Raw genomic sequence first — 22,542 nt, 5'->3', positions numbered from 1 at the left:
GACACCTTGGGGCTGCCCTGGGCCCCAAGTTCTCACTTTTATTTTGTTGGGGGGATGTGTGGACAGCAGGCTGGACCCCCAGACTCTCAGGCTTAGAGTCTCAGGGTCCTGCTCACGCGGCATCTTCCTCCCTTGTGTGTTCGGGTCACGATGAATGGCTGTGTGGGCCAGGCTGAGTCTAGGGGGAGCTGATTCTGTGGGCCCTTCTTTTCTGGGGGTGCCGTGGTTTGAAGGGGTCTGACTGAGCCTCCAAAGAAAGGCATCGTCCCGGAGGAGATGGCAGGAGGGGCGGGGCCTCAGAGGCCTCTGGGACCTTATTTGGGAATTTTTCTGCTTCCTCATCACCTCAGCTTCCCTCTAGGAATTGGGGCTTCCCCAAAACTCAGGGTCTGCAAGGCTCCGAGGTAGGAGGACCCTGGATGCTGGTTCAAAACTACTCTTTGTTGGGGCCCCTCTCATCTCCGTTTGGGGAAGTCCCTCAGGGGCACCTTCTCCCCAGTGGCGGGAGAAAGGAGGTACCCACAATTCTCACCTCTTTCGAGGATTTTTTGGGACTGTGTCAGCCCTGGGCTCCATCTCTTCTTCCTCTCCGGGGACTGCCCAGCCCACGGCCTCGTCTGGCTGAAGACAGAACCCAGCAGGGGGTTCTGGGTCTGGATGGAGGGGCAGGTGTGAGGGAGAGGCAAAGCCCTTCAGTTCAGCTGGCTGCGGCGGGCCCCACCCGTGCCAACCGTGACTCGCAGTAACGGGTAGGGAGGAGGCATCCTGGAGAGAGGCAGCCACATCCTGGCCTCGGGGAGAGTGAGGGCGGCGAGAGTCCTGGCGGGACTGAGCTTCCCTCACCCAGCGCCCTATTTCTACCGTCTGTCCAGATCCTCACGGCCAGTGTGGACAATGCTAGCATCCTGCTCCAGATTGACAACGCCCGGCTGGCGGCTGATGACTTCCGCACCAAGTGAGCCCAGCTAGTGGGCATAGGGGGCTGAGCTGGGCTGGAGGGCAGCTGGGTGGGAGTCCTCTGAGTGCTGGTAACCAGGTCCAGGAGCTGTTGGGCGAAAGTTCTCCCCTCTTAGTTCAGAAGGCAGCAGATTCTGAAGGTCAGTTCAGAAGGCAGCAGAGTCTGAAAGTCATGGGCTTCAGCAGGTGATGGAGGGTGGATGGGTGGGGGGTCAGGAGACAGAAGGGACAGGGATTGGGATCAGGGAGCTGGAACTGCTTCCTGCCTCTTCTCATCACTGCTTTCCAGCCCCTGTGGGAGCAACCTGCTGGGCTAGCGCCCAGATCTGCCAGTCCAGGTGTCTAGACTGGAGTCGATGGTTCCTTTTGCAGGTTTGAGACGGAACAGGCCCTGCGCATGAGTGTGGAGGCTGACACCAATGGTCTGCGCCGGGTGCTGGACGAGCTGACCCTGGCCAGGGCCGACCTGGAGATGCAGATCGAGAACTTGAAGGAGGAGCTGGCCTACCTGCGCAAGAACCATGAGGAGGTGAGTGCGGGGCAGCAGGTGGCAGGCTGTGGAGGGGGTGGCAGGGCTGTGGGCTGTGCCCAAGTGGGATGGGCAGGACAGGTGGACAGGGGTACAGAGTCCTGGGGCCTGAGCCAGGAACAGGGCTGCCTCCTTTGGCCACCACCTGTTTGCAGGCATCCAAGGCCTTCCCAGACCTGCAGAGATGAGTTTGTCTCCTAAGGGGGGAATGGACCAGGAGGCTCAAACCTGCAACTTTGACCCCATGTAGAAGGTTGGGAATTAAAGGGGATATTTTGAGAGCATAGTATAGTGTAAGAATTTGATTTTAGGTGTCAGAGAGATAGTCTGGTGAGCAGGGCATTTGCTTTGCACGTGGTCAACCTAAGTTTTACCCCTGGCACCCCATATGGTCCCCCAAATCCCACCAGAGGTGATCCCTGTGTACAGAGCCAAGAGTAAGTCCTGAGCATGCCAAGAGTGGCCACCAAAGAAAAACAAAAACAAAAGATTTTTTTGTTTTATCTTCAGAGAGGTCCCCATTGGTTGAGGGAAGTGCCCTGTCATCAGTTATCAGTCTGTCATCAGCCTATCCACCAGTCTGATGGTGGAGGCAGGGTCCAGATCTAGCAATCTAGTGATTCGTAGGGTCAGAGGGCAGAGAAGAGGCAGGACAGAGGAGGACCCCTTGGGTGGGGACTGAGACCGGGTCAGGCCTGGAGCCCACCACACTTCCCTGTCCCTCACCCCAACCAGGAGATGAGCTCCCTGCGAGGCCAGATGGGTGGTGAGATCAACGTGGAGATGGACGCAGCGCCCGGCATTGACCTGAGCCGCATCCTGTCCGAGATGCGTGACCAGTATGAGAAGATGGCCGAGAAGAACCGCAAGGACGCCGAGGACTGGTTCTTCAGCAAGGTGGGGAGCACGGGGGTTCAGAGGGAGCCGCTTCCAGGATTGCTCCTGACAGGAAGCCCAGGACCCTGGATGTGGGGGTGCAGGAGTGTCTCCGAGAGCCACATGATCCCTCTGGGATGAGGGTCACCGTGCTCCCAGAGAGTGACCTCCCATAGAGTGAGCAAGGCTGGAACTTGCTCAGCTAGGGGCCTCCGGGGAGGGGCATTGTGTGGTGGGGAAGCCCCCTGAGGAACGCAGGCAGACAGCCAAGACCACAGGAGCATCCATCGCTCACTGCCCAGGTCTGCAGCAAGCACCCAGGGCCAGGCTGCATGTCCTGGCTGGGTCCCAGGCGTCTCCTTCCCCTTCCACTTAGGCATCAAAGAGCCAAGTGAACATTGCAGAGACGCCTGGGTGTTGGGGAATGGGAAGCTGCAGACCCCACTAGCTCCCACAGTTATTTGGGGAGGTGACCTGAGAGGAGCAGTGGGGGGTGTATAGAAGGTGGGTGCGGTGTTATGAGAGAGCCCCAGCTTCCAGGGTGGGAGGCCACTGGGGTCGTCTGACATGAAGAAGGGACCCCGGGATCATGTCACCCTTTCCCTTTTCTCCCTACAGACTGAGGAGCTGAACCGTGAAGTGGCCACCAACAGCGAGCTGGTGCAGAGCGGCAAGAGCGAGATCTCTGAGCTCCGGCGCACCGTGCAGGCCTTGGAGATCGAACTGCAGTCCCAGCTCAGCATGGTGAGGGGCACTGCCCACCCAGGGACACTCTCAGGGTCAAGAGGGGACCCCCTCACCCCGTGCTTGAGCCCTGATGTGCCTGCCTTCCCACAGAAATCCTCCCTGGAGGGCAGCCTGGCAGAGACGGAGAATCGCTACTGCATGCAGCTGTCCCAGATCCAGGGACTCATCGGCAGCGTGGAGGAGCAGCTGGCCCAGCTGCGCTGTGAGATGGAGCAGCAGAACCAGGAGTACAAGATCCTGCTGGACGTGAAGACTCGGCTGGAGCAGGAGATCGCCACCTACCGCCGCCTGCTGGAGGGCGAGGATGCCCAGTGAGTGGGGGGCCCAGGGGCCAGGGCTAGGGGCCAAGAAGGGTTGGGGCTCTGAGACCCACATCTAACCTGTTCTCTCTCTCTCTTTTGCAGCCTGACTCAGTACAAACCCAAAGAACGTAAGAATCTCTTCATGGCTGAGGGTTTGGGGGGCCCAGAGGGGGATAGGCAACCGTCCGTCCATTTTTGGAGGAGAGACCCCAGGAGCTCTTGGGAAGGGTACTGGTGCTCAGCAGGGGTGGGGGAAGGGACCTGTTTAGGCTCAGGGGGATCTGATGGGGAAGGTGTGTTTGGTTTGATGGCGGTGGGGCAGCCTGCACTGGAGATGCTAGTCTGAGTGGGGAGACACCCTATGGCTGGATGGAAGTGGGTCAGCGAATGGCTTCTGCCCTGAGATGCTAGTCTGAGGGGGGGAGACCTGGTCCTGACTTGCAGCTGAGGAGGAGCTGATGTAGTTGATGGGGCACTGTTTGGAGATGCTCCTGTCTCCACATTCTCCAATTAGAGGGGAGACTGGGGCATGGTTCCTGTCTGACAGGCTGTGAGCCTTGGGTTCCAGTCTTGTGGGGGGTATGTGAACCTGGTCTTGGAGAGCCTGGCCTGTGTGTGTGTGTGTGTGTGTGTGTGTGGTATATGTATGTGTATGTGTGTGTGTGTGTGTGAGTGTGTGTGTGTGTGGATTGTGTATGTGTGTGTGTGGACGAGTGCATGGTCAGGCCCTGGAGACCAAGGGGGATGAGGAGGGAGCCCATTCCTTGGAGCGCCCTGTGGCTCCCTGTGGGTCAGGGTCAGACCATGCAGCTGGGGGCGGGGGCCTCACACTCACAGGAGACACCAGGAGAGGACAGAGTGGAAGGGAGAGAGTGGCTCAGGCAGGAGGGACACGGGCACGGTGTGAAGTTGAGAATCTGCAGGGGCGTGGGCACCCCTCCTCCCAGCCCACCAGCCGGGAGAGCAGAGAGCAGGTTACTGTGTGGGGGCATCCCACTGGGGGCACGAGTGGGGTGTCTGGGTTGCTGAGGTTGGGGGCCTGAGTCTGGATCTCCCTGCCCACCTGTGCATCTGTTCCCGGCAGCCGTGACCACCCGCCAGGTGCGCACCATCGTGGAAGAGGTCCAGGACGGCAAAGTCATCTCCTCCCGCGAGCAGGTGCACCAGACCACCCGCTAAGGACGCAGTGCCCACCCCCCCAGCCTCCCAGGCAGGAGCTCCCCATCAGGGAGCCTCCAGCCCCTCACCCCCGCAGCCACAGCAGCCCCTCCCTCACCCCTGCCACTCCACTGCCTGACAATAAAGCCTGCTGAGTCTCACCTGTGTGCATACTGGCTGCGCCCCCAATCCCCACCCATGGGGGGCGGGGGATAGGAGGGGGAACGAGGAAGAAAACTAGGGGGGCCTCTCTGTGCCGATGTGGAGGTCAGGAGTTATCTTAGGGGGAAGAGTGGGTCTGCTTCTAGGGGGACCCAGGAGATCCTGCAAGGGGCAGGAGCTCAGGCACTTGGAGCCTGGGTTGGATCCCCAAAAAGGGTCCCCAAGCACCACCAAGAGTAGCCTTGAGCACGGAGCCAGGAGTAGCCCCTGAGATCCTCTGCATCTGCCCCCAAGCCCAAAACAAAAAGAGTCAGTCTGGGCTGAACTTTGGCAGATGCTTTGCATCTCCCAAAAGACGGGGAGCTATGGAGGGTGGTTCAACTCCTGAGGTGGTCTCAGGGGAGCAGAGGGATCTCTTGGGGCTTGTCTTGCCCAGTGTGAAGACTGCGGCCTGGGGTTCCCCAATGGCAAGCCCCATGTGCTCATCTAGGAACAGGCATCATACAGGAGGTGGATGGAGCCCGGAATGTGCCGGGGGCTGAGACCCCCCCCCCCCACCCCCGAGCGGGATAGGGATGGGCAAGGGATGAGCCGGGAGTCAGGGACTGGGAAGTGGGGGACAGATTGGGTGTTTGGGCCCAGGTTCCTGCATGAGTCTTAGGAGACCCCAAAGGGGCTTGTGTTCCCCCAGGCGTCCTCCCAGTCACCTGCCCTGACATCAGAACAGAAGCCTGAAGGGTCAGCGCTCTGGCTAGGCCTGGGTGGGCACTGCCGATGTTGGGGCAGCTGTGCTAGGGCAAAGCCATGAGCAGACCCTGCTGTGGTCCCTCTAGTGAAGCGGGGTGGGGGCATCCCTGTCCACCCCTCCTTGCCCCTAGAGCTTTGCTCCTTTCCCCCAGGGACAGCCCTGAGCGAGCACGTGGAGATCTCCCTGTGAGCTGAACTGGCTGGCGGGAAAGGCCCCCTTGCTCATGCTCTCCCGGCAGGTGGTCTGGGAGAAGGGGTGCCCGCACCCCGCTTCACAGACAGGCCTGGGAGGAGGTGCTGCTGCCGAGTCCCAGAGACTGCAGGGCGCTGCCAAGGAGGTATGCAGCAGGTGTGGGCACGTGAGCAGATCCTTGGGACCACAGTCTAGGAGGGGCAAGCTGCACCCCAGCTAAAGGCCAGGGTGGGTGGGCGGCAGGAGGATGCAGGGCATGTGGGGAGGGTGCCCAGGGCAAGGCCAGTGGGTAGGAGGGAGGCTGCCCCCTCCCCCCAGAAAAAGACCCTCGGCTCCCCTGCACATATGGCTGAGACCAGAAGAATCTGCCTGGGGCCAGGGTGGCTCCTCCTGAGGGTGATCTCAGTGCCTGGGCGCAGCCCAGGAAGCAGGCAGGGTCGGGCAGAGGCACCCCTTTGTGTGGATGGGGACACTGAGGCTCCGACAGCCATGACTCAGCCTGCGGGGTGCGCGGGAGCGGACGAGGCGCCGGGGCCCCACCTCCCGCCCCACCCCAGCACTGGGGTCCTGCCTGTCCTGGCAGGTGCTGGGGTCCATCCCACTGGGGCGTGCACACAGACCCCCTCTGCTGAGGAAGGACGTAGCCAGGCATGGCTTCGGGGGAGTTGGGGGCTCGAGGGGTGAACCTGGGCCTGGCAGGGGTCTCTGTGTGTGATCCTGGGCCTCTGAGGGAAGGTGCCCCCTCCTTTTTTGCTTTTTTGGGGGTCACACCCGACAGTGGAGAGGAGTTACTCCTGGCTCTGCACTCAGGAGTTGCTCCTGGTGGTGCTCAGGGGACCATATGGGACGCTGGGAATTGAACCCGGGTTGGCTGCGTGCAAGGCAAATGCCCTCCCTGCTGTGCTATTACTCCAGCCCCTGTGGCCCCCTTTCCAGAAATGCACAGGCTGGGGTGGTGCGGGGCTGGGACCCCCTTACGGATGCTGTGGGGGTCTTAGGGTGGCTTTGTGCTCCCCAAACTGACCCAGGCTGTGGCTGAGCTCTGGAGAGGGACTCCCCATTCACCCTAGGGAAGCCCATCAGCAAAGGGGGCATCTGCTCCTGAGCCCTCTGCTGTGAAGGACACATAAATCCCATGTATGTGCACCTATCCCAGAAGATGAATGACGTGTTCCATGACATATATACCCCCCATGTGAGGGTCACTGAAACCCCCCTGCCATGTGAGGGTCACCCCCCATATGAGGGTCACAGATGCCCCCCATGTAAGCATCACAGACACCCCCATGTAAGGATCATAGATGCCCCCCTGCCATGTAAGTGTCACCTTTGCATGTGAGAGTCACAGACACCCCTCTGCCATATGAGGGTCACATCCCCCCATGTGAAGGTCACAGATGCCCCCCATATTAGGGTCACACCATGTGACAATGACAGTTGCGTCCCTATATGAGGGTCACACCCCCCTATGTGAGGGTCACAAATGCTCCCTCTGCCATGTGAGGGTCACACCCCCAGGTCAACCCCAGATGAGTTGCCACACCCCTGTTTCATGGATGCAGTCTTCATGTGGGGGTCGCAATCCTCCATGTGGTGGGCACACCCCAGATCCCAGACCCACGCTCCTCAGGGCCAGCCTGGGATCTTCCGCTCCCGCAGTCTGGCCGTGTGATGGGAAATGCTTCCTGCAGGGGGCGCTGACGGGGCAGGGCCCAGGGCACAGCCTGCATGGTTCTGTGCCAGGCGGGTGCTGCAGGGCTTGGTTCTGGGGAAAGGGGAGACAGAGTCTTCCCAGGAGGACCCAGTCTAGGGCTGGTGAGCAGGTTCAGGAGGGTCAATCCTCCCTCATCCTCTACAAAGTGGGACCCTTGTACCACCTCAAGCATGCTGCCCCAGACAGGGGGCCCCTGGGGCTCTGCCTCTCGCTCAGAGGCTGTAAGGGAAGCTGACCTGGCCACAGCTGCCGGAGAAACCCCAGACACGGGTGAGGGCAGAGGAGCACCCTGGGTGGGCTGGTGTGCCAGATCCACCCAGATCCAGGTCCGTTAGGGGGCCAGAACCTGGGTGGGGGCATTCTCCACTCTGAGAGAGCCTGATTTGCTCTCCTGGACCCCATCTGTATGCTGATGGAGGGCGGGTCTCAGTCCATTTCTTTGTTAATTTCATTTTGTGGGGTGGGGACTTGGGCCGCACTTGGTGATGCTCAGGGCTTACTCCTGACTCTTCACTCAGGAAGAGTTACTCCTGGTGGGGCTCAGGGGACCATATGGGATGCTGGGGATCGAGCCCGGGTCGGCTGCATGCATGGCAAATGCCCTCCCTGCTGGACTATGGGTCCCGGCCCCTCTGTCTAGTTCTTTGAACTTGAGGGTCCAGCAGCTTTGGCATTGGGAAGATGTGTTACAAATAGCTGTGGGGCAGATCTGGTGAGTCCCAGGCACTCGATCTCGTTGACCTCCAGGCTCCCAGCATGTGTGACACCAACAAGGCCCGGTGCCCATCTCCCGAAGGAAACTGAGACTCACACAGCTTTGAACCTGGCCCCACTCTAGGGCGACTCTGTCTGGCCGCCTCTTCTCTTTCTTTGTCTCCTGTGGGTTCCCAGGAGCTGGGTCCCTTCTGGGCTCTCTCTGGGGTCTTCTTTGCTTGCCCCTTCCACCCCCACCCTGGGCTGCATCCCGAGTTCGAGCCTGGCCGGTCATCAGAATCCTGGGGGAGCTTGTAAACCGTCCCCACGACCGGGCTTGTCCTGGCGGTGCTGTGGCAAGGGCGGGGGGAGTGCGGGCTTCTGACGACGACGGTTCAGCTTCGGGAATCGGACAAGTCGTGGCGTGCGCTGGCCAAGAATATTTCCCGGCCAACGCAGGTATGGGATGACCTCACACGAGCCATGGGGCGGGGTGAGGAGAGAAGAAAGGGTGGGGGGTGTTGGGGAAGGAGCCCACTGCCAGCAGAGGTGCCAGCTGGGGGGTGGTGTGTGTCCTGGGACCACCAGGCATAGTGATGGGGCAACATTGGGGTATGTGTGCCTGCAGGGATGGCCCCTGCCCTGCTGCCCACTCAGATCTGTGGCTCTCCCTGAAGGCCCTGGACACTCTGGAGGGGGTTGGTGTGTGCATATGGGGCAGAATTCAGCGGCCCTGTCCTGTGTGCTGGGCACCTCCGGCTCAGAGGCCCCTCCTCTTCAGAGTCAGGGAAGGAGCCCCCAGGTCAGACTCAAGTTTCAAGCTGTCCTGCCTGCTGGTTTCGTGCCAGCTCACGTAGAGCTGTGTGGGCCTGTGGCAGCTGCCCCTGGCATCATCCCCCACCTCATCCCCAAGTATAGGTGTCCAGAGCTCCAGGGCTGGGGCTGTGTGTGATTCCCCCTACCCGTTTCTCCAGGTAGGGGGGTGCTGGGAGAGCAGGAGGAGCTGTTGGGGAATGGGGTTCACGTTTCTGCTCGGCTTGGCACTATCTCACCTTCTGTCCTCTCTGCTGGGGCCTTGCTGGCCTTTGGTGCCCTGTTGGGTCACTTCCGGTGCCCAGAATGAGGGACCCAAACTCCACACTCATCCCAACCCTGGGGGACACCCAAGATTTGGTGCAAGAGTCCGGGATCTCCATTTACTTACTTGGGGTCCAGTGGTGGGTATGGGGTCCTGTCTCCAGGCCTGTTCCTAGCAGCGAGTGGGGCACCAGGTCTGCCCTGACCTCTGTGCCACATGCAGCAGCCAAGGCTGGTTAGGTCGAGGGATGCTTCCTGCCCGCACCCATGTGGGGCTGCTCTGTGCTCCTCAGGCCGGGGAGTCCTTCCCGGGCCTCTCACCAGCATAGGGTGCTTCTGGACAAGACCATGGGTACCCTCAGAGCACCCCGAGGAGGCCCAGCACCCCCATTCCAGCCTCCAGGGCCCAGGTCACACTGCCCAGCATGGGCTTGTCCCGGATGCCCGTGAGGCATCATGGGGCAGTGGAACAGAGCTCGTCAAGGTTAGAGCCCTAGATGCCCGTCGCCCTTGTTCCTGGCCTCCCCTCACCACTACCCACTCCCCAGGGCTGATTAAGAAGGGGTGTATGTTTGAGACATAGAGAAATTGTGTCAGGAGGCAGGAAAGGGTTCATGCTGGCGAGACAGTGGACTGGGGTCATCTCAGCACCCCTGACGGGTCTCTGGGGAACCCACCAGCCCGTCTAGCGACCTTGGCTGTGAAAGGAGGCAGGAACAGCATTTCTCAAAGATGTGAGGGCCAGGCAGGGCAGCCCACAGGAACCCAACTGGAAACAGAGTCCCTGTGTAAGGACTGGGAGGGTCAGGGCTGACCCATAGCACAAGTGCAGGACAGAGACTCCTTGGAGAGGAGCAGAGGAAGGGGGTGCAGGATCAGTGTCACGGGGGGCCGGGGAGATGGCCCAATGGGCAGAGCACATGTGAACGTCACACGTGCTTGTGTGAACTTCGGAGCTCAATCTCAGGCACTGCAAGTTCCCCTGAGCTCAGTACTGACCCGTGTGTGAGTGTGTGTATGTGTGTGTGTGTCTGTGTGTGTGGGGGGGTCTGCAGGAGAGGGGTGGCTGGCCTGGAAAGGAAGAAGCACGGGGCTGAGGGGCAAGACTGGCAAGGGGGAGGGCTGGCGGAATCCTTCCTGCATATTCCTTTGTGCTGCTGGTGTATCCTTACGTCTCACAGGTGGGGAAACTGAGGCACACCTGGGCAGAGTGTGGGTTCAGGCTCAGCTCTGCTGCTGGTTCCTCTCTCCCATCCCTCAACCCCATCCCTCCTGGAGACTTGGGGGCTGAGATCGGATCTCAGAGGGCAGAACCAGGAAGTACTTTCCTAGTCCAGCCTTGTCATTTCTGGGAAACAAGCTCAGAGAGGGCAGGTGAGTGGCCTCAGGTCACACAGCAGGCAGAGCCAAGGACAGCCAGTGTGGACTCGGCTCAGAGGATCCCTCTGTTCGCTGCTCCATGGCAGCCCCTCACGGCCCCGAGACACTAGTGCTGGGTCTTCTTTCTGCCAAGACTGTCCCCATGAGCAGGGAGGGAATCCTGCCGGGGGCTGACTCACCGCCCGGGGACGCGGCTGCCACAAAAGCTGCCTGTGTCAAGGCGCTGCTGGCCCCCGGGCTCCAGGAACCGAGTCGGGTCCCGCCGCCCATCCTGAGTCACGCCAACTCGCGCTTGTGTATTTTCTCTCTCTCGGCCCCACACCCCCAGTGTTGGGTGGGAACCAGCCGGCAGGTGAGTCGACCCCAGGCTGAATAATCCCGAGCCAGTGATGAAATCCGAGGGGAGCCGGAGTCAGCAGTCGGGAGGCCCCACCTTCCCCTGCTGCGTATAAAGGTTCCCGGGGTGCAGGCAGCATCCACAGCCTCCCAGCTCCCCACACCTCGCTCTCTGCTCGCTCTCCGCTCGTTCACTCACTCGCTCTCGGCACCATGACTTCCTGCAGCCGCCAGTTCTCCTCCAGCTCCATGAAGGGCTCCTGTGGCATCGGTGGGGGCTCCAGCCGCATGTCGTCCGTGCTGGCGGGGGGCGCCTGCCGGGCACCCAGCGCCTACGGGGGCATGTCCATGTCCTCCTCCCGCTTCTCCTCCGGGGGGGCCTGCGGCATGGGGGGCGGCTATGGCGGCGGCTTCAGCAGCAGCAGCAGCTTCGGAGGTGCAGGATGTGGTGGCGGTTTCGGCGGTGGTTTCGGCGGTGGTTTCGGCGGTGGCTTTGGTGGTGGCTTCGGTGGGGGCCTGGGCGGTGGCGATGGCCTGCTCTCCGGGAACGAGAAGGTGACCATGCAGAACCTCAACGACCGCCTGGCCTCCTACCTGGACAAGGTGCGGGCCCTGGAGGAGGCCAACACCGACCTGGAGGTGAAGATCCGCGACTGGTACCAGAGGCAGCGTCCCCAGGAGAGCAAGGACTACAGCCCCTACTTCCGGACCATCGAGGAGCTGCGCAGCAAGGTGGGGGCCCTGAGCAGTCCTTCACAGATGGGGAGACTGGGGTTTGCCTGGGACAGGCAAACAGGCATCAAAAGTCTGTGTTCAACATCAGGGGGTTGGAGCTGGGTAGCTGCTGAGTCTTTTGTGTCAGCAAATGAGCTTTTGCTCTGGGCAACTCAGTGCCTCTCAATCTGGGGTTCAGGATGGGGTGGTGGGAGACGTGGGCTGCATCCCCGCCCACCCAGTGCTAGGTGGAGAGGAGGGCCTGACTGGCCATCCAGAAGACACCCCCCCCCCCAAGTTTGGGAAGGCCCTCTCTCGCCTCTCTTCTCATCCTCACGACTAACTCCTGTCTCCCCACCCCAGATCATTGCTGCCACCATCGACAACGCTCAGCCTATCCTGCAGATCGACAATGCCAGGCTGGCTGCCGATGACTTCAGGACCAAGTGAGTGGACAGCAGGCAGGGTGCAAGCTGGCGAGCCTGGGGCCTCCTCATCCCCAGCACGGTGGGTCTTCGAAGTCTCAGGGGTCGAGCCTGATGCCCTATTCTCTGTCCTGCCAGGTACGAGCATGAGCTGGCCCTGCGCCAGAGCGTGGAGGCTGACATCAACGGCCTGCGCCGGGTGCTGGACGAGCTGACCCTGGCCAGAACTGACCTGGAGATGCAGATCGAGGGCCTGAAGGAGGAACTGGCCTACCTGCGCAAGAACCACGAGGAGGTGAGGGTGCTGCTGGCCTGGGGGTGGGGGGCACCCGGGACACAGAGAGGAGGGGGCCGCCCAGTTGACCCATCTTGGGCCTCCTCTTCCTAGGAGATGCTTGCCCTGCGTGGCCAGACCGGCGGGGACGTCAGCGTGGAGATGGATGCCGCTCCCGGTGTGGACCTGAGCCGCATCCTCAACGAGATGCGTGATCAGTATGAGCAGATGGCCGAGAAGAACCGCAGAGACGCCGAGGCCTGGTTCCTGAGCAAGGTGGGGATGGGGTGCTAGGCCCTGTGCCCAACTTCCGGGGCAAGGGTACCCCCCAGGGAGCGGAGCCTCATGGCTGCTCTTCCATCCTCCTGCAGACTGAGGAGCTCAACAAGGAAGTGGCGTCCAACAGCCAGCTGGTGCAGAGTAGCCGCAGTGAGGTGACTGAGCTCCGGCGCACGCTCCAGGGCCTGGAGATTGAGCTGCAGTCCCAGCTCAGCATGGTAAGAGGGACCCTCTGCTCGTCCCCTCTCCTCAGTCCTGCGAGCCACAGGACCTCAGAGCTGATGGCCCCATGGGTGGGGGGATGGAGAAAGGAAGACCCAGAGGGGGAAATCGTTTTTCTCCATTTCTAACCTCACACCCCTTGCTGGAAATGGGCTCAGAGACCAGGAGATGGAGTGACCTCTGCCGCTGACTCTCTCTCTCTTCCTCCCTCACAGAAAGCCTCCCTGGAGGGCAGCCTGGAAGAGACCAAGGGCCGCTACTGCATGCAGCTGTCCCAGATCCAAGGGCTCATTGGCAACGTGGAGGAGCAGCTGGGCCAGCTGCGCTGCGAGATGGAGCAACAGAGCCAGGAGTACCAGATCCTGCTGGACGTGAAGACTCGGCTGGAGCAGGAGATCGCCACCTACCGTCGCCTGCTGGAGGGCGAGGATGCCCAGTGAGTGGGGCCCCCCTTCCTGCCCAGGTGTTGGCCCTTCATCGTCTCTGCCCCCAGACATCTAACAGCTCTGCCTCTTCCTCCCGCAGCCTCTCCTCCTCCCAGCACTCATCCGGTTCTGGCCAGTACTCTTCTTCCAGAGAAAGTAAGACCCTGAGGGTCCCTCTCCCTGCAGCCCCCCAGCCCTCTCCCTCCTGGGGTCGCTCCCTTCTGCCCCCAGAATCCCTCTCACCTCCCCCTTTTTTTTCTCCCACAGCTTACACCTCCTCTTCCTCCTCCTCCACCGGCCGCCAGACCCGGCCCATCCTCAAGGAGCAGGGCTCATCCAGCTTCGGCCAGGGCTCTAAGCACTGAGTGGCTCTTCCAGAGGGTCCTGCTGCCCCCTGGCCTCACCTCCTGCAGGCCGGGCTCCGGGCTCGGCTCCCCTCCGCGCACTCCCCAGCTGTCTCCCCGCCCTGTCCGCTGGTGATGGGCTAATAAAGCTGACTTTCTGGTTGATGCAAACCTGTGTGTGTGGGGTCTCTGTTCTGAAACTGGGTTTGGTGGTGGTGGGGGGAGCGGGTTGTTGAAGGTGCCCATCCACCCCCAGGAACGCTTTCAGGGCCTCACACCCAGAGGCAGGCAGGCCATGGAGCACAGCCCAGGACAGCTTGGAGGGGCTCCTGGGGGAGGTGACACGGGAACGGGGAACTCCACACCCCACGGTGTGGTTCTTTAGACTCTTGTGTTTTTGGGGTGTGGGTGCGGCTGGGTCTGTTGCAGAGAGACGACATCCTGGCACCCCAGGAATTTAGAGAGGGGAGGAGATTGTATGCCTAGGGTGGCACCGTTGGGGTCACACCCTGCTCTGTCTGGCTACATGGCCCAGACCTCTCATTGATGTCCCTCCAGTTTTTAGTTTTTCATTTTTTGGGAGGCACACCTGGCAGTGCTTGATTTTTTTTTGGGGGGGGGTAAGGCACACTCCTGGTTTTGTACTTCTGGGGAGGCTTGAGGAACCATATGGCATGCTGGGGATCAAAACCAGGTCAGATGCATGCAAGGCAAGCACCCTACTCGCTGTGCTCTCTCTCCAGTCCCAGTATGCAGGTATCTTAACTCCACGACCCCAAAGCCTGAACTCTGACTCAGCCCCTTGGCAGTCTCATGTCTGCCTGCCGGATCAGAGAGCTGGATGCTGGGAGGGAAAAGTTCCATATGCCTGGGCTGGTCCATGGTCAGAGCTGAGCTTCTTTTCCCTGACCTGCACCTCCTCACCAGCCCCCTGTCTCCTTCCCATCCACCAGGGGGTGAGTCCTGATGAGTCCCTAACCGTGTCTGAGCCTACTCCAACCCCCTCACCAGGTCTGCCCCTGCCCCCCTAGGACGTTCTTCTCACCTCTTTGGGACCATCTGGGGCTCCCATTTTCCTCCCATTCCTGAGCCCCATGTGTCAGTTGTCCTGATCGGGGTGTCCCACCCCTGTCCTCTGCCGTGGAAGCTTTCCATATTTAACGTTTACAGTAAAGAATCATAGTTATGGGCTTATAACATCATAACGTATATTATGAAAAAGAACAATTCCCTAGGCTAGGTCCCCCCACCTCCACTCCCCCTCAGTCCTGAGCTGCTAGCCCTGGTGTTCTCCTTCTTTCTGAGTGACAGGTTTAGACCACCCTTGACTAATACAATGTTTAGTGTTACGTATTGTTTTGGTGGGGGGGCTCCTGTGGGCCCCTCCTGGAGGGGCTCAGTTAGCTGGGCCGATGGGTCAGTGTAAGGCTGAGGATGGGGTGCTGTTTGGGCCCAGCACAGCCACTGGGGCAGTGTTTGGGACCTGGGGACACTGGGCTCAAACTCAGGTCCTCGTGCGGGGTTGACCTGGTCCCCTAAATACTGATTGACAAACAAAACAAAACAAAAAAAAGAAAATTGGATTGGCATGTACTTGTGTGCACATGTAGGGGCATGTGTGCATATATGCATGTGTGTATATGCATGCATGTGTGCATGTGTGTGCATATATACATGAGTGTACAAGCATGCACGTGTGCTTGTGTGTGCATATATACATGAGTGTATAAATACGCATGTATACATATGTGCATTTGTACATGCATGTATATGCATGTGTGTGAATGTGCATGCGTGTGTGCATATATGTATGAGTGTATATGCATGCATGCATGCATACATGTGTGTATGTGTGTATGTGTGCACAGTGATGGCTCCCCTGCGTGTGAGTCTCACTTGTAATAGTCTGGTGGAGACTGGCTTGTCTCACTGGGGGATCCTGATGTTAGTCTCTTAGGCTTTGTCTCTTGGGTGGGGCTTTTCTCAGGAACTCGGCACTAATGTTCTGAGCTCTGACGCAGAAGCTACCAGCTTTCGGGGGCTTTTGAAGGGTGGAGGCATGGTCAGACTTAGTGGATCTTGCTTCAGCCTGATACTCCACCCTGAGCTGAACCTCAGGGCTCAGACCCTCTGGGCAGGTTCCCCTGAGCAAACTTATCATTGTGCCAGGGCTAGGGTGGGGTTGCTGGTCTTAGGGGGTAGGGGCAGATAGAGCCATGGGGGTCCTTCTGCTTATTAATACTTTTGGCCATTCCCAGTGGTGTGTAGGGCTTTCTCCTGGCTCTGCGCTCAGGGATCACTCCTGGCTGACTTGGGAAATGGGATGCGGGGATTGAATTTGAGTTGACCACATGCAAGGCAAGCGCTCGACCTGCCGGACTATCTCCCTGGCACCTCTTCTGCTTTTTGCACAGACTCCATGAGACCCACCCATTCTCCTTGTTCTACCCTCCCCCCAGCCCCTTTCCAGTGCTCAGAGTTGGGGGTCCTGGCTCTTCTTTGAGAGTACTTGAGTTCTCATCTCAGACCGTCAGTGCTCTCCAGATTCTAAACTTTTGTTTCCATAATTTCTCCTGTGCTCATTGTCCTGGGCTTTCTTCATCTGCACTCATTTTCAAGGTGTGTAGTAGGAGACGGAGTGCCTGTTTAGCCCAGCTGCTTAACTCAAGCTGCCTGCTCTGATTGCAAAATGCTGTCCCTCCTCAAGACAAGACAACAGAGCCGGTGTCCTGTCCTGCCAGGCACAGCCATGCCTGGGGCTCGGCCATCACAGCTCCCTTCCTCTGCTCACGGATCCTGACCTGTGTTTTGGCGCATTTCTGAAGAAAACCAAACCTTGAAACCCTTCAGGTGAAGCTAACTAGCCACATTTTGGTGACATTCTTTCATGATATGATGTGTATGGATGAGAAGTTACATATCAGTACAATAATGCTGAATGCCTACCCTGTCTTGCCTTCAGTTTTAATGAATATTGTAAGGGAGTCCTTTCCTGTGTTATTAAGTATTATACATTTAAAATACCATTTCCCTTTGAAAAGAACGCAGCAATGAACATCTTTCTGGAGAGAGCTTTAAATATATCCACATTTTGGGTACTGTTTCCTTAGGCTAGATTCCCAGAAGTGTAATTATTAGATGGGAAGATAATGAATGTTTTAAGGTTCTTGATTCATCTTGCCAAATTGACGAAAGGAAACTTGTGCCAATTTACATATTTTGCCAGCAGGAAATGGGAGTGTCTTTTTCAAAGCATGCTCTCCAAGTTAAGTATTATCTGAAAAAGGAATCACTTTTGTAAACGGATTCGTCTTCTGCTTCCACTATTTATTTATTTATTGGGTTTATTTCTTTTTAGGGGGGAGGGAGGAGAGGCACAGCTGGCAGTGCTGGGGGCTTCTCCCATCTCAGTGCTCAGGAGGTGCTCTGGGTTTGCCGGGGGGACCTGAGATAGAGCCTGGGTCTCTGCCAGATGAAGCCCACCCTCAGCTTTAGCTGAGCTCTTTCCACTTCCTCTCTCGCTCTCTTTTTTTGTCCCCACTTTACTTAAACATTGTGATTGATAAAGTTGCTCATGATGATTTGTTCCAGGCATTCAATATTCCAACCCCAACCCCACCACCACTGTCACCTTCCCTCCACCATTGTCACCATTTTCCCGACCACCCCTCAAGCCTACCCCTGGAGCAGGTTCACAATGATTGATTTTCTATTGCTCCTTACCATTAAATGGCCAACAGAATGATCGAAAAAAGTTTCCGTAGAAAGATTTGTGAAAATTGTTGTATCCCACCATGCAGACATCAAGGCTTTGTCTGAGGGTTTACTCAGCTGTTGTTGCAAGTTAAGCCTTCTGTGCTCATGCTTTTGTTGGTTGAGATTGCTTTACTTCTGCGTTACATTCCCATCCAAACTGGTATGCTACAACTGGGATATCGGTGTTGTAGACCTTGTAGACGGTCCTCCAGAAAATCCAGAAAAATGTTTTACTGGGCAGTCTGTCCAGAGGCATGGCAGCAGCTTTGGGATGATGTGGAGTGCTTGCAAAACTTCGCCTGAGTTGGATTCCCAGCACTGCCAGAGAGCCTCCTTGAGCATGGAGCTGGGAGCATCCCTTGAGCACCATCACGTGTGCCCCCCAAACCAACAAAACAAAATGAAACAAAACTGAGCTGGGAAGAAGGTGTGAGGACCAAAGAGTTCCAAGCAGCACCTGTGGAGCGGATGAGCCACAGGCTTGTCCCTGGTATACCTACCCACTTATCAGTGGATGCTTGGGAAGCACCAGGGGCACCGTTTGACAGATGGGAAATGGAGGTTCCACCAAATAAAAAAAGGGCCCCCTCCAACTTTGTGATAGTCTTTCACCTAGGTGGCCATTTTACTTCTTTCTCTTTCTTTGTCTCTCTCTCTTTCTTTCTTTCTTTCTTTCTTTCTTTCTTTCTTTCTTCCTTCCTTTTTTTTGTGGGAGACACACCTGGTGGTGCTCAGGGCTTACTCCTCGTTCTGCACTCAGGGATCTCTCCTGTAAGTGCTAGGGGAGCCTATGGGGTGCCAGGGATTGAACCCATGTCAGCCGCATGCAAAGCCAGCTTGTTACCCAGGTCAGCCGCATACAAGGCCAGCTTGTTACCCACTGTGCTATATCATTCCTGCCCCATCAGGTAGGTAGTTCTTACTGAGAGCAGGAACTACGCATCCTGAAGAAAGCACCACGCTCCATTTGGAAGGATGGTGGGGAAGCAGTTTCCCTGTCAGGTCAGTGAGAGAACTCGCCTTCCCAATGCTGCTGCCTGGATTTCTTCAGCCCAGAGTCAAGTCCCAACCCAGACAGTTCTCTCCTGGCTTTCCCCAGAATCCTCCCAGGATCCCGGCGGGTACCTGGGCTGAGGAGGTGGAGTACTCACGGTTGCCTATAACTTGTCTGTTTTGGACACACCCATAGATTCTTTGTGCTTGAGTTAGTGTCAAAGTTTGTGAAATGCTGTCTTAGATAATTGCATGAAGTGCTCCAACAACGGGCAGAGTGAGAATTAACTATAGCCTATAAAGGGCCCTGCTGAGGCTCATGAATCAGTCAGTGGTTAGCGCCCAAGGTCTGGCTCTTTGAGCCCATTGTTTCCAGAACTATAAAAAAGGCAGAGGCCCTCCCGGGGCTGAGATAAGCCTTGTTTTCTGCCAGCCTTCCCATCGCTGGGGCTTCTTGTTTAAACTCCTGTCAGGTCCGTGGAACACAGTGCTAGGAACCTTTGGTTTTGCTGTCTCCCCACAGACTTCCTGTTTCAATGAAAGGGGCTTCTGTGAAAATTGGCAGATCTGGGGGCCAGGGAACGGGACTCAGCAGTAGAACACTTGCTTTGCAAGTGTGAAGCCCTGGGTTTGATCCCCTGCACCACAAAAACAAAGCAAAGGAAGATTTGTGTGTCAAGTCACCAAGTCACGGGTTTGGGCAGAAGCTGCTGCTATTTCTGGTCTCCATGGAAATTCTTATAAACAAGCTTCCTCTCTCCCCTTTCTGTATACGTCAGAATTACACTTCCCCCTTTTATGAGGTATTGGGGAGTCAAACATAGGACTTCAACCTTATGAAGCACATCATTGCCGCCAAGGTACACTCTTAGTGAGAAGCAAGCTTCCTGAGAAAGGGCTTCCCCGCATGGCCCCCTGCCCCCCAGCCTCGATCCTGTTGACCCCCTGCTGTGGAGGGGCAAGCACAGACCCACCTGCCTGAAGTCAGGTGCCAAGCAAGTAGAGGACTGTCCTGCTTCTGCTGCGCTGTGTGGTCATCGCTGGGGCTTCTGTTCTCTTCTGGAACATTCCAGGGATGCTGAAGGGTATCACAGCCCTGATGACAGCTTCTTTGGAGAGACTCTTTCTGTGCAGGTACACATTGCTCCATGCACAGAGTACCGTTGGGGCTGTGTGGGATCCCTAGTTGTGCAATGAGGGGGTGCCATTTCCAGCCCACCACAGGCAGGCCTCTGTGTGTGTGTGTGTGTGTGTGTGTGTGTGTGTGTGTGTGTACACTGCAGCTCCAGTCAACCCAGACACCACAACGACAACAATAAAGAAGGGAAGGAAAAAATGATAATAAAAAGGAACCTGTGTAGGTGAGAGGCACGTGAAAGATATGAGTAGAACCCACGCTGGGGAGTGAACTGAGGCAAGAATTCACCTGCGGGCCAGAGAGATAGTACAGTAGGTGGGGCGTGTGCCTTGCACAAGGCCAACCTGGGCTCAATACCCGACATCCCATGTGGTCCCTGAGCACAGCCAGGAGTGATCCCTGAGCATAGAACCAGGAGTAAGGCCTGACTGAGCACTGCTGACTCTGGCCCCAGAACAAAGAAGTCTACCTGGAGGTGAACTTGGGATGTGACCTTGGCGGGTCCCTTCCCATCTCTAAGTGTGTCTCCTCTGCAAACTTAAGCCCTCTATGTCTCACCTGGAGGGCTTGTGGGAACATGAAAGGTGATGAAGGTGGACAGAACAGCTTAATGACGCAGAGGGCAGTGCTAGCCTTCTAAGGGAAAATGTTCAAAAGAATGCAGATTACATGTCACCATGTCACAGCTGCTATCCTGGCTCTGTGAGAGGCAAACAGCACAAGCAAACCCCCTCCTGGCCTTGAACTCTGCTGCCCGATTGGGCAACCCCGCCCATCTGGGGGAGCGCCCCGAGGAAGGAGGGCAGAGGGCTTTGTTGTTTCACTTGCATCTGATTCCATAACATAAACAAACATTCCTACTAGCTGTCATGCCAACGAGTCCAGTCTGCCGGCCTGGGCCCAGACTGCACTGTGTGGGCGTGGGGGATGCCTTGGGCTAGAAAGGCAAGTGGGAAAATGAATGCCTGTTCGCCTACAAACGACTGTCTGAGACTAGAAGTGTTTATTCTAGAAGGGTCTTTATTTGGGATGTTCCTGGGACCAGCAATCTGCCATGGGAAGTTGACTTCTCTGTATGAATTAGCTTCTGATCAAATTGGTTGTGTTGAGCCTCTTGTTTTTTTCTTTCTTAGCTTAAGGTTGCAACTTCCCGGAACTATTGAAGAGGTTAAGAGAGGATTGACTCCGAAACTGGAGGAAACCTGAGTACCCAAGAACAGATGACTGGTTAAAGAAACTTTGGTACATCTACACAATGGAGTACTATGTAGCTCTTAGAAAAGATGAAGTCATGAAATTTACATAAAAGTGGTACAATGTGGAAAGTATCATGCTAAGCAAAATGAGTCAGAAAGAAAGGGATAGACATAGAAAGATTGCATTCATCTGGGGGATATAAAGCAACAAAATATGAGATTAATACCCAAGAATAGCTGAGATCAACACCAGGAGGATTACTCCATAGCTTAGAGGCCAGCCGGGTATTCTAGGGGAAAGGGCAGTTCAGATAGAGAAGGGAGCACCAAATAAAGGGTGTTTGGAGGATCCTCCCAGGAGGGGAGATGCATGTTGAAAGTAGACTATGGACTGAACATGTTTGCCACTCAATGCCTCTTTTGCAGACCACAACACCCAAAAGGAGAGAGAGAACAAAGGGGAATGCCCTGCCACAGAGGCAGGGTGGGAGGGGGGGTGGGGGGGATATTATCCATGGTGGTGGAAAATGGGCACTGGTGGAGGGATGGGTATTTGATCATTGTATGACCGAAACCCAAGCACAAAGATTTGTAAATCTACAACTGTATCTCATGGTGCTTCACTAATAAAATTAAAAAAAAAGAGAGGATTGACTCCATGTTCACACACACACATATTCTATGGATCTGTAATTCTCCTCCTTCCTGGAGGTCTGATAATGTAATTTTTTTTATGATGTAATGTTTACAAGCATTTATCTACTGCAAAATCCAAACCCCGGGTATCTCCGTTTGAGATTGGATTTGGGTTCTAGAAGCAAACCTACAAGCAAAAATGCAAGTGCCAGCTGTGTTTGGGTGGGAAAATACCAACCAGGAGGATGGAAGTGGGGGCTGCTGTCACAGTACTATGGACAGCAGCGACCCACTTTGTCCTGCTCCGACCTCCAACAATGCCTGACATCTCATGTGGAGGGCTAGAGAGCACATTGGTAGGGTGCTTGCCTTGCATGTGACCGACTCAGATTGGATACCCAGCATCCCATATGGTCCCCTGAGCACCACCAGAAGTAATTCCTAAGTGAAAATCCAGGAGTAACCCCTGAGCATTGCTGTGTGTGGCGCCCAAACAAAAAAAGGCATCTCATGCTGCTTCTTAAAGGAGGAGGAAGCTGGGGTATTTGTCCTCCCCCCGCCAATCCATCAGGGCCAGGTAAGAGGCTACAAGAGGTGGGGTAGGGGCGCTAGTGGTAGTAGTGGAACTGCCAGCCTGTGAGCTGAGACTTTGGGGATCAGAAAAGGTCCAGAAAGGGTCTCCAAAGCACCTGGGGAATTGCAAGTCAGGCCAGTAAGGACCCCATGAAGCAGCCAGAGCTGCGTGGATGCTGCGAGGTGGGACATTGCCGTCAGGGTACTCTGCTGCTTTTGCCTTTAAGGCACCCTGGGTACACCTTGTAGGGTGAATGTCAGCTGGGGACAAAGGCCGGGGGTTTTCCTTGCCTTTAATTGCATGAGTCCTGGTCATACAGGCAGCAGCCCTCCCCAAGAGGCTGCCAGAAAAAAGTGCTGGTGCCAACTTTCACGTCAAGGCCTCCCATTGCTCTGTTGCTGTGGGTTCTTCCTGTCTTTGTGGAGTTGAAGTCACCAAGCCGTGGGTCTTCCGCCTCTAGTTTTCACCGCCGTGTGTAATATAAGGAAATCAAGTGGATGAGCAGGGGCTTGGGAAGGCTCTGTGGGCACTTGCTTTGTATGTGGGAGCCCCATCTCCCACCCCATGTACCAGCCCCAGTACAGTGTGGCCCCCCGCACCACGTGGTCTGAGCAGTGCTCAATGCTGGTTTAAGCTGTGTGGGCCTGTTGGCTGAGAACCACCACAAGGAGTGTCCAGCTTCCAGAGCATTGTTT

At 56.9% G+C, this 22,542-nt stretch overlaps 1 protein-coding gene across 2 annotated transcripts in view; it reads left to right on the top strand.

Annotated features, from left to right (window-relative positions):
• Positions 1-11,084: 11,084 nt before the first annotated feature.
• The window catches only part of LOC130036168 (keratin, type I cytoskeletal 14), a 28,135-nt gene continuing 16,677 nt past the window's right edge, over positions 11,085-22,542 (top strand). The window contains exons 1-8 of one of the 2 annotated variants that reach the window (XM_056128152.1): positions 11,085-11,603; positions 11,949-12,031; positions 12,149-12,305; positions 12,399-12,560; positions 12,656-12,781; positions 13,001-13,221; positions 13,311-13,366; positions 13,478-13,575. In XM_056128152.1, the coding sequence (XP_055984127.1) occupies positions 11,085-11,603; positions 11,949-12,031; positions 12,149-12,305; positions 12,399-12,560; positions 12,656-12,781; positions 13,001-13,221; positions 13,311-13,366; positions 13,478-13,575 (1,422 nt within the window). Of the gene's footprint in view, positions 11,604-11,948; positions 12,032-12,148; positions 12,306-12,398; positions 12,561-12,655; positions 12,782-13,000; positions 13,222-13,310; positions 13,367-13,477; positions 13,576-22,542 lie in introns of those variants that run through there. The other variant, XM_056128150.1, reaches the window with a different exon arrangement.

Source organism: Sorex fumeus, unplaced genomic scaffold (genome assembly GCF_029834395.1).
Source record: "Sorex fumeus unplaced genomic scaffold, SorFum_2.1 ptg000063l, whole genome shotgun sequence".
In the NCBI taxonomy this organism is placed as follows: Eukaryota; Metazoa; Chordata; class Mammalia; order Eulipotyphla; family Soricidae; genus Sorex; species Sorex fumeus.
The sequence above is the reverse complement of the archived record's forward strand: the minus strand, read 5'-3'. Positions and strand labels throughout refer to the sequence as shown.